The sequence below is a fragment of the Rhamphochromis sp. 'chilingali' genome (genome assembly GCF_963969265.1).
Source record: "Rhamphochromis sp. 'chilingali' genome assembly, chromosome: 15".
Taxonomy (NCBI): Eukaryota; Metazoa; Chordata; class Actinopteri; order Cichliformes; family Cichlidae; genus Rhamphochromis; species Rhamphochromis sp. 'chilingali'.
Genome location: NC_137942.1, coordinates 20,242,922 through 20,254,390, shown reverse-complemented (window position 1 = coordinate 20,254,390; position 11,469 = coordinate 20,242,922). Strand labels below are relative to the sequence as shown.

Genomic DNA, 11,469 nt, shown 5'->3' with positions numbered 1-11,469 from the left:
CTAGCGGCGAAATGCTGTAACTGCAGAGCGCCGCGAAGCTCCCCACCACATTTTGTCTGTCAGCGGTGGAGGAGCTGTCCACCGACGCGGTGCTGAAGTGCGTCCCGACACAGCGCTGCGTTGTAGCCTTTATCAAGGTAATCTGACAGGGACGGGAAAAGCGGCACGGTAAATAGTGTATGTTTATTCATTTAAAGGCCTGCATGTGTCGTACCGTGTGCATGGCGAACATTTTCAGCCGCCGATTCTTGGAATGGGTGGATGTTTGCTCCAACATGGAACACGGGCAGTAAACAAGCCAGCCGAGCTGTGGGGGCTGGTGCAGAGGAAAAAAACAAAAAACAAAAAAACAAAAAACCAAAAATGTATGCTGAAGCATGCGCAAATCATGAAACACATTTATGGTGTACGTCTGTGCTGCAGCACGGGGTGCTTCCACTACATGTGAGGGCTAAACGAATGTGCAGAAATATGACCAAACCCCGACACTTTGTTTACTGAATCTTCTAAAGACACACACACACACACACACACACACACACACACACACACACACACACACACACACACACACACACACACACACACACACGCGCGCGCGCGCACGCGTATATACCCCAAAAGCCAAATGCAACAGTTGCACTAGTCATGCAATACTAATATTTTAACTAATGGATAAATATTGAAACATAACATAAAACTGTTTCAAAAGTTCCGTGAATTCAAAGTAAAAGCTAAACTTTGTAGTCACAAGACCTAGCCTGCAGTGAAATCCACAGCTAGTTTGGGTCACAGATCAGGTCTTATGTAACACCATGTCAGCCTCCAACTTAAAAAAAAAAAAAAAAAAGGGAGGGGGGGGGGGGGGGGGGGGTAAGTGACCCAGTGATCCAAAGCTACATGTCCACTCTCAAGTCCACTCTGACATCGACCTCAATCCCCATGGCGCTGAACGGGGATTACGATAAAGAAAATAGGTTGGGCAAGGACGGTCTTTTGTTTGCTTTGGACTGCAAGAAAAACAGAACTGTGGGAAAAATCTTGTTGTTTTGTTCCATAAATTAAAAAAAAAAATACACGAATCCACTTTAATTAAAAACATAACCATGCAAAAAGTGCAAGTAAAAAGTACAAGTGTGATGGCATCTGTAAAACTCCTTAAATTCATAAAAGAAGTAAAGTAGCAATAGAACTTTGCCAAATTACACATGTTGTATTATCTCTCAGTCTGTTTCTATTTTATTATTTCAGTGTCTCCCAAAATTAAAGGATGCACTGGTCAATGAACACGCTTCCCTTGACTCCGTATATGGAGCTGGGTGTACAATCACTGAGCGGCCTTCTGTGGACTCTACTGCTTTTGTTTCTTTGGCACTGTTATCGGATGGGCTCCGATCTGCCAATCCCAGGCCATGCGCATGCTGGAAAGCTCAAGTCAAGCTCAAGGAGGTCCATGATGTCCCGTAGCGGTAGCTGTATTGGAACAAAGTGCAGTGCACGATCCAAGCTGTCCAGGAGCGATCAAATTAGTCCCTTTATTTCCATGGAAACAGTGGAAGACGATGAGCAGGGACAGGGCTACCTCACCCCAGTGCTGAGTCATGCCTTGTTCCCTGCCCAGGCATCTGCAGAAGCCAAGAAGTTGTACACAGCCCTGCAGCAGTATGCCAAACGCTACAGTTGGGTGGGCATGGGCCGCATTCATAAGGGCCTCCGCGAGCAGGTATGCTTCCAAGTGGACTGCAAGAGTTGTTCCACAATGGTTTAAGATTTACAGCTGCATTCTTGAAGCCAAAAAAACCAAAAGAAAACTCTGCCAAGAAATAATCACAGCTTTTTCATTTGTCTCACTTTAGGTCAGACTAAATGATCACTCTGCTATACAGAAGCCTCATCTCTTCTTTCTGCCAGATGTTCCAAGTGTGCCTTTCTTCCCACGTGACGCTCATCGACATGACATTGAAGTCTTGGAAGCCAACTACCCTGCAATCTTGGCTGAATTCCAGGCTGTTTACCAGAAGGGCATTGACTCAAAATTAGGCTGGACCTGTGTAGGACCAAAGGTATGCAATAAAATCCTTCAGGCCAACTGGGAGAAAGTGATATAATGCACCATCCAAAAATAATTATCTGTCATTCAAAATACCATGGAATGAACTTGGTAAGTCCTGGAAATCTACTACACTTCCTGAGATATATTTTAGTATGATGGCATTTTTCTGATTATTCATTATTTTTTCACTGTTTTTTTCTTTTTTTTTGGCTCATAATGTACAGTTGTGGTCTCTAGTTTACTCTCATCAAAGACATGAATGCCCTGTTAATTTGGGACATTTAATGATTTATCTGAACTGTCCTTTTTCCAGGGTGCCATGTTTGTACAGCACACATGTTTAATGACTAAAAAAAACAAGAACTGGGTGCACAAGTTTGAATTTATTTTGGATCTTCTCTAATCCACAGCATAAAAAGTATGCTGACAGCCTCAGAGTAAAAGTGAAATTTGTTTAAATCAAGTTGCACATCAGTGCTTTTGATTGCCATTAACAAGCTTCTGACAAAATTCTGGCCAGATATTTGTCTATTCGTCTTGGTAGAATTGGTAGAGTAAATTGAAACAGTTTTTTCTGGCTTGGACCCAGTTTTGTGACTAAATTTCAGTCGAGTTCAAAGGTGTTGATTTTGGAGCAGGGACTTCTTTCTAGCTTGGCACCCTCTCAGTTCATGGCAATGTAAAACTGGCTTCATCTCATCTGAGGGTGGCAGTTTGTGCCTACTTGGCAAAGTGGTGACACATCTGCATAACTATTGTTCTGAGTATTGGTCAGTCAAGCTGTAGCTGGTTATTATCACCAATGAGAAGTTAATAGACCTGGACCTTGTCATGTTAATGGGGATTACAGAAGCTTCAGCACCACTTATTAAAATATTAAAGTGAGTACTTGTATATATTTGAGCCCGTATGCATACTTTTGTGTGGATTCGATAAAATCCAAAATAAAATGAAATGTGTGGACCCAGTTCTTGTTTTCTAAGGCAATTAAAGAGGTGTGCTGTAAAATCATCCCACCCTGGAAAAAGAACAGTTCCAAGAAATCATTAAAATCCCCAAATTACTATGACTTCATGCCCATGATGAGTGGATGTAAGCTTGTGATCGGAACTGTTAGAAAAAAAAGATCTGTATCAAATGTTAAACATGGACTTTTATCTTTTTCAGGGCCAAGCTGTGTTTCCTTTGTACAGCGCTGGTGTCTCTGTGGCAGGAAACTGCCGTGCCTGTCCCTGCACCTACCGGACACTTCTGTCTTTACGTACTTTTATAAACAGCAACTCATTGGGATCAGCAGGATTTTGGCTGCTGGGCCCTGGAGCAACTTTGGGAAGCACATATGGACCCACTAATACACGCCTGCGTTGTCATCTTGGTATGTAATGGACTTATAGTTATTGTGGATAATGGAATCTGTTTATTCTGTTGTAACTATCCACACTACACTAATACATGGATTTATCCTCCTCAACCTAATGACCTGTTTTTATGATATTTACATCAAAGTACACACACACACACACACACACACACACACACACACACACACACACACACACACACACACACACACTGGTTTATCACCTGTAGGACTTGACTTCAGGGTATGTATGTGTGTGTATTGCAGGAACTACCTCAAGTTATGTAAATTATTAGTTCATTATAGATAATGCACTGTGCGAGCAAAAACAAAGCAGTATTATTGGATTTAAGATTGAAAAGGTGGAACTGTTTGGGTGCACATAATAAATTGTTGTCAGACTTCGCTGCACTATAGAGAAATACAAGAAAAAACAGAGTAAATACTAAACCATTGCATAATGTGATACTTCTCTGGTCAGGGTTGAGGTTCAGTTCCCTCTCGTCATTTTTGTAATGTGATCCATCTGGCTATAATCCTTGCTGCTTTAAATAAAAACAGGGTTGGAAGCCATGCCCTTTTAAGTAAAGGGGAAAGCATAATGCTGTGTTTTTAAAACCAAAGCTGAAAGACAGACGTCGCTGTTGTAGGTCTGCAGACTCCACCCCTGTGCGAGCTGGTGGTGGGAGGGGAGCCTCAGTGCTGGTCAGAAGGACACTGCCTCCTGGTTGATGACTCCTTCCTTCACACTGTCTCCCACAAGGGTCAGTGAGTCACAAATGGCTTTGACAAATGAATTAATTTGTGATCTATTAGCTTATTGCATTTATTAATTAACATATGACCAAATGTTAAGATGTAAAATGTGGTGGGTAATTAAAAAAAAAGATTCCTGATCAATTTTTATGAATTGTTTTAGATAAGTATAAACAGCTATTACATTTTTTAAATGCTAAAACTATATCTCCGTCTCCTTTGAAAGGCCCTCCAGATTCTAGACCCAGCGTCATTTTAAGTGTGGACCTTTGGCATCCAAATGTGGCTGCAGCAGAGAGACAAGCCCTGGACTTCATGTTCAGCCCTGAACTCTAAAATGTTTTTGTTTATCTGTGTACTTGTATACAACATGAAGAGATGCCTTACATTAGACCTGGTAGTCCTGGGACATGCATCTCATTCCAGTAAATTAACCGCTGTGTGAATCTGCCCCAAGAATTACACAAGCCATTAGCCATGCTTTCAAGTGCTGTTGGATTTAGGGTCTACACCGAGATTTACCACATGAATGCATTACATTGTTGTTATAGGCTGGATGCTAGGCCACAAACTAAGCATCACTTGAAAGCACAAAGAGCAGATCCAGTGTTAGCAACTTGGCATCATAACTTTATGCATGTGAAAACTACTGGAGTTTATTTTCAACTGTTGATGCATGTGCAGATATGCTATGGGAATGATTCAACCAGAAAAACTGTGAAAAAAAAAGATAAATATTACAATTGTAATATAAAATGATTTTTATTTTCCAAAATTATTGCCAAAAATATTTTGACTAATATATACTGTGGTTCTTTCTTTCCCTACATACAGTCCTCTGTGTATGCTTGTATATTTCTATCTAGAAGTGCTTTCCTATAGTTTTGTTTATAACTGATTGCCCTGCAGTGGTTTACATATTATACAACATATAGTACTGTGCAAAAGTCTTGATCCATCTGTCAGTTCTTTATATTTTACTAGGAAAATGGGACGAAGGTGCAGTGATTTATTGAAACATATAAGAACACACATGATAATTCAGTACATAAGGAATTGTAAAAAATAGAAAATACAAAACAGAATTGTAAAATTATAATAAGCTTAAAATTCAATACTTAATATAAACATGTTTATTCTTTGTAATAATAATAATAATAATAATAATGATGATGATGATGATGATGTGTGGCTCAAAAACTTTTGCACAGTCCTATATGAGGCTTTTGTCAATGCTGTTTGGAAATCAAAAACCAAATAAATGATCAAACCATTATTGTCTTGCTATATATAATCAGTCGGTACCAAGGGGCCCAAATATCATCTGGATGGACGGATGTACAGATGGCAGTATGCGTCTATGCTTTTATGCTGTTTACAAAATTCTGACCCACTATCTTAATGTCACACTGGAAACTGAGACTCATCAGGGAACATTTTTCCTGCGCAATGTAGTCTCAGTTCCCTTTTTTCAGCTGACAGGAGTAAGACTTACTGTGGTCTTCTGCAGCTGTAGTTGCTTTACAATTACATGTTATGCATTCAGAGATGCTCTTTTGCATACCTTGGCTATAAGAAGTGGTTATTTAAGTCACCGTTGTCTTCCTTTAAGGAGTCTGACCATTCTCTTGTGACCTCTGCCATTTTCAGCTGGAGAACTGCCGCTCACTGGATATTTTCTCTTTTTTGGTCCATAGTCTGCAAACCTTAGACATGTTTAGGTGGGAAAATCACAGTGGATCAGCAGTTTATGAAATACTCAGACCACCGCATTCGACACTAACAACCAGGCCACGGTGTAAGTTCTTCATGACAGTTTCTACATGCCTAAATGCAATAAGTTGCTGCATTGAATATTTGAATATTCTTATTTGTATATATTTCAAAACTTAATTATTTAGGTGAAAATAATTATTTAGGGACATGGGCAAGTTTATAGTCTAAAAAAAGGTATGCAGTCTAAAACATATCACACAAACACTTTAATGAATGTGTCTTTTAATTCAATCATCATACTGAAACACATTTCCAATCATTTAGGTCATTTAGCCCTTTTTTGCTTCCTTTTTTTAGTCGGTAGATAAGAATTAGTGTGCCGATTTTGTCTTATCTGCCATCTGTTCCTGTGAGGGTCCCATGATGGGGATTACACTGACTGAACTAATCCATCCCAAAGAGGCAGATTATTCCCGAGACTGTTTAAATGCAGTTGTATGGGAATGATTCATTCAGCAGGGGACATTTACTGGGAAGAAATAATGAAGCTTTCACAGTCATTAGCAGATAGTATAACAATTTAAAAGCAAGTAAAAGAAGTTTTTTTCAAAATGAAGAGATATGAAACTTTATTAGTAAATATTTAAAAATAAAGTTAAACCTATATTGTAGAGATATTTGTATGCCACTAATGGCATATTGCAATATTATTAGTCATCCAGTCAGAAAGAATAATTAAGTAGTTTTTTTTCTGAAAATGTAACAAAGTTCTATAACACACATTATTTGTCATTACCAGCCTTGATATTAGTCTTTACAAACTCAACCATTACATGTAAGTCTGAAAGATGAAAATAGCCTTTGTCACATGCAAGAACTCACATGCTGTTCTTTTGTTATGCAACAGAATTAGCAACTAGAGGGATTTTCAAAAGTGAAAGATGTCTAATATGGAAAGTGGTTGAAAAATAAATCTCTGCTTACTATCACTGGGAGTCTGCTGTTTGGAAATTACATCAGTCATTGGTATTCAACTGTTCAATTGTTGAGAAAAATTTCCAGTAATAAATAAAATTCCATGGAAACAGCCATCCTTCAGAGGTTTATTACAGATTTTGCAATCTTGACTTTGAAGAGAAAAGATGCTGAATGATTTTTACCCAAGTCATCGCTGCAGAGAGAAAAATGGGATACAACAACTTCAACCTTTACACAACCTGCAGTCTGGAATAAAATATTTTTGAGAATACTGTCTATTTGCCATAACAGGCTGATCATAGTCCTGATCATAGAGGAAATAACTTCAAGCTGTGACTGTCAGTAAAGAACATATCACCCATCCCAGAGTAACATCTGTGCCCTGTTCTTCTTTTTCCCAATACAGCTGAGCCTGACTGAGCTCATGAGAGCAGACAGCAGACAGTGGAGACACAACCAAAGAGCAAAACATTACAACAACATGTATAAATAATACTCATCATTCAATAAATATCACATTTTTTTTTACACATATACAAAACATTGTATTAATTATGTTAATTTGGTCATGGAAAATGATGATTATTAATTTTTGTAACTATTTTGTTTCAGATATTAATTTAAAGGTGCCAAAGCAAAAAAACCAAACAAACAACAAAAAACAAAAACAACAATATATATATATATATATATTTTTTACAATGGTGCATCTCTACCACAATCATCACATATGTTTTAATTATCTCACATGTCACAGAGCAATAAAGAAACCTAATCTCTGATGTTTTATCCAAATAAGGCAAGAACACAGCACCACTTAGACGACACCTCCTGTCTGGTGATTAGCAGTAAAACTGGGGAAATGCATGTATCTGTTCAGGGAATACAATAATTAGCATGTCAGTAAACTCCACTGCTAAGTTAAACTGAAAATCAATGACCTTTTGTAGTTTGACATGAATTGCAATCCTTTTTCTGAGCCAAAAACAAGAATTTCAGCTAAACATGCAGAACTAATATAGGTGAAAATGTCCAGGAAGGAATTCATGCAATGTAAATCACTTCCAGCATGAAATATCGGTATGCACCGCAGCCCACCAAGTCTGTCCAGATCATAAATTAACTTAATATACTGTAGAGTTGCTATTTTTAATATTTTATATTTATTTATAAATTTTAAAAATCAAACAATGACACAGATACAACCTGTCATTTTTTTAAACTTGGACACGTTCAGGGCATTAAGAAAGAAGGGGACAAGTGACAAATACACAAAATCAGGTCTGGCTTTCTAGAGCTAACAAATTTTGACAATAGCAAATCCATAAATTAATAAGTAAGATTTAAAAAAAATAATGAGTGCCACATATTCTAGCAGTGATGCAGGAGCCCATTACCAGAAATTACAAAATAACAATAACAGAAAACGTAATAAAAATACATCCGCTCCTTTCTTCATTCCTTTGTTCTCATTTCTGTGACATCATTTTCACAAACTCTGTAAAGAAAATAAACATAGTTTCTATAAGCTATGTTCTTCTTGCTCCATAAAGCTACAAATATTTATTCATTCTTATGTAAATGTCGCAGCCTTGCAGCAGCATTATTGATGACATAGATTTGCCAGCAAGATTGAAATATCGGTAAATACGTGTGTAATAAGTTTTTCTACCGAGGACTGTCACAGTATTAGGAAGACAAATTTTGAATATGTTTTTGTCACAACAACAAAAGCTTAAGTTAAACTAATTTCCTTTTCCTTGAGGTGAGTGTTGTTATAAATTGGCACTATATCAGTTAAAACTAAGCTGAATGCACAACTTCTTCTTTCTTTAAGTTTCCTGTTTCACAGTTATAGTAATAGTAATATTATTATGTGAGGCAACACAAAATAATATAAAAAGTTGCTGTAAAATGAAATTATTTTTTTGTGGTCTGTTTGTTTAACTTACCCTCAAAGTCAACTGTTCCATCACCATTGTTGTCAGCCTCCTTGACCACTGCATCGATTTCATTTTTGCTGGTTTGTTTGCCCAACAACTTCAACATAGCATGTTTCATCTCATCAGAAGTGATAGCACCATCGCCATCTAAATCAAACTGCAGAAAAGAGGAAGAAGCCATCCAAATATTGCAAACCTTTTAGAGTTCTGCTGCATGAGTTTCATGCTCTAACAAAGTTTTTTAAAGTAAGTTAATGCACTGTCCACCATGGGGTGCCAAAGACCACAAAGTGAGTCAAAGGTGTGCTTACCTCTTTGAAAGCATCTTTGAGTTCCTTCAAACCAATCATCCCTGCAGTTTCATCCAGAAGCTTGGGGGTCATTAGGTCGACAAAATCCTCAAAGTCCACCCGCCCCCCAACTGCAATAAGATTTCGATAACATAGTTTAAGCAGGGCATTTGTCTTCCTGTGATGATGGACTAGAATGAAATACTTTACAATAGTGTTTCTATGGGTTTCATAAATGTCCATATGTACACACACTGACATAGAATGAGCCAAATGATCATAAAATGCATTATGATGACTAATGTTATTATACCCATATGAAACAGGAAATGTCAGCTTTAATGAACCATTTTCAAGTCAAGTTTCCAGAAACTTTAAGAAGAAATGATGCCATGTTTCTATTTGTGTTTGTAGAAAAATAATAAAAGAAAAAGCGAAAAACAAAAACATAATCAACAAATATGGGAATTTATTACATATTTAAAAAAGTCAAATGTGTGTCACAGAAAAAAAGGTGTTTTTTAATGTCACTGTTATATTTGTCTGTATTATTCTTCATAAAATGTGATAGTTAGACTTCGTTTTCTTCAGTTAATAAACTGTAGGTTTTAGTTTTACTTTGTTGTCACATTACTCACGGTTCATGTTGATGTTTTGGCTCAGTTCTATCAGCTCCATTTCAGTTGGCATATAACCCATGGTCCTCATCAAGTTCCCCAAGTCTTTACAGCTTATTAAACCATCCTTGTCCTTATCAAACTCTACAAAAGCTTCACGTAACTCTGTGGAGCATACAATTTGAGGAAAAGTGAGAAATGTAAAGAATTATACAACCCTTTATAAAGTAAATATGAAAGCTTAACATATAATTACCTTCTATCTCATCATGTGTAAGTGCTCTTGACTGCAAAACAGTTTAAATGAAAATGATATTAGTAATGCTTCAGTAGTGCCACAAATTTGACCTATTTGGTAAACATTAGCCTCAATGAAGCACTCTTCATCTGTTGTTCTTGGACAGATGTTACCAAATCACGCAACACATTCTCATCCCTGGGGACAAACGACTCTTTCTAAAAGTAACAGTCATGCATGCTGTGCATTTCTGCAATGCTCCTTAAGCTCTGCATATATAATCATGTTCCCTGTATAATAAGAACACCCATAACACATTAGCTGAAACTGCTTTTGTTCAATGACTTTAAGATCTGTAAGTGTGTATAACTTATTTAAACATTACTGCAATAAAATATTGTAAGCTAAGAAGTGAGAGGGAGTCATTGTCACTCAGACATGATAAATGAAAATCTTTAATACAATTGTGTGAGTGAAATACATTCATAGTTGTTTATGTAATTATACTTTTGTCTGGGATATTCTTCTAACAGTTGCTATCTTTATTCCTGAATGGTACATTTTTAGCATGTATTATTATGTTCATATACACCCTTGCATGGCATGTTCTTTAGCTACAGCATCTATCTGATCAAATTTCCTGTGCAGAATGTCCTGTGTAGATCATAGCCTTCATTTGGTTAAGCTATGCTTGTTAGAATTATGTATAAAGTGTCTTATTACTATGAAATTAGAAAATGTATTCAAAGAAAATGAGAGAAAAGCATCCTGGTGAGGAACCAAGCAAAAATCGGCCTTAGAATTAGTTCTTTAAGCCTGTTTCCTCATTAGCTGAAAATTCTACGATATAAAAATTACCATAGGAACCAAAACAACTATTCCAAAAAAATAATGAATTTCTGTTGACAGAGAAAAAGAAGAGAAATTTAAATAGACTTACTTTTAATCTGCCATTTAGAAATTTAAGATAAAGCCATAAAGTCACAGGATCAAACTGAAATCATATGTTTACTTACATGTCTCCTTTTGCCTCCTTTGAGAAAGATGCAGGGCTGTTTAAGACTCATGATGCCAGATTCAGTCAAGATCCCCGAGCTATGTGTATTTGTGAATTTCTTTCTTATAAAACTATAAATTCCTTCTGTTTTTAGTGTGAGCGAGTGAGAGTATGTGTGTGTGTGTGTATGAACTGAGATCAGCTGCGGTCCACATACGCCAGGCGAGGCAAGGGATGTCTCATATGGATTATCTCTGCCGCTTTGGTCTGGAAAAGAAAGATAGGCTTAAATGCTGTGCATATAGACATTTCACATATGTGTTCAAATGTTACCCTGTACATAAAAAAATAAGCTTTTTAATTTGTTACATCAGTTTTACTATCTACAATCTGCTTTCATTACATATTTAAAAAAAAAAAGTTTCTTATATGACCCCGCAGTTAATGCTTAGGATTAGTCATAGTCTCTACATGCAAACAATCAGCGAAAACAAAGAATCGCTGTGACTCTTACATGCTTT

At 37.0% G+C, this 11,469-nt stretch overlaps 2 protein-coding genes across 2 annotated transcripts; one reads left to right on the top strand and one right to left on the bottom strand.

The window, feature by feature from the left end:
* Positions 1-73: 73 nt before the first annotated feature.
* Positions 74-4,626, top strand: asphd1 (aspartate beta-hydroxylase domain containing 1). Its single transcript, XM_080905646.1, has 6 exons — positions 74-137; positions 1,252-1,723; positions 1,857-2,063; positions 3,221-3,428; positions 4,064-4,177; positions 4,396-4,626. The coding sequence occupies exons 2-6, from the start codon at positions 1,271-1,273 to the stop codon at positions 4,503-4,505; spliced, it is 1,092 nt and encodes a 363-aa protein (XP_080761772.1). The 5' UTR covers positions 74-137; positions 1,252-1,270; the 3' UTR covers positions 4,506-4,626.
* A 3,706-nt stretch (positions 4,627-8,332) lies between these two features.
* cabp5b (calcium binding protein 5b) lies at positions 8,333-11,018 on the bottom strand (the record flags this gene model as incomplete). The annotated part of the gene is made up of 6 exons (XM_080905622.1): positions 8,333-8,361; positions 8,816-8,963; positions 9,118-9,227; positions 9,735-9,878; positions 9,970-10,000; positions 10,968-11,018. The coding sequence occupies 6 exons, from the start codon at positions 11,016-11,018 to the stop codon at positions 8,333-8,335; spliced, it is 513 nt and encodes a 170-aa protein (XP_080761748.1).
* Positions 11,019-11,469: the final 451 nt, after the last annotated feature.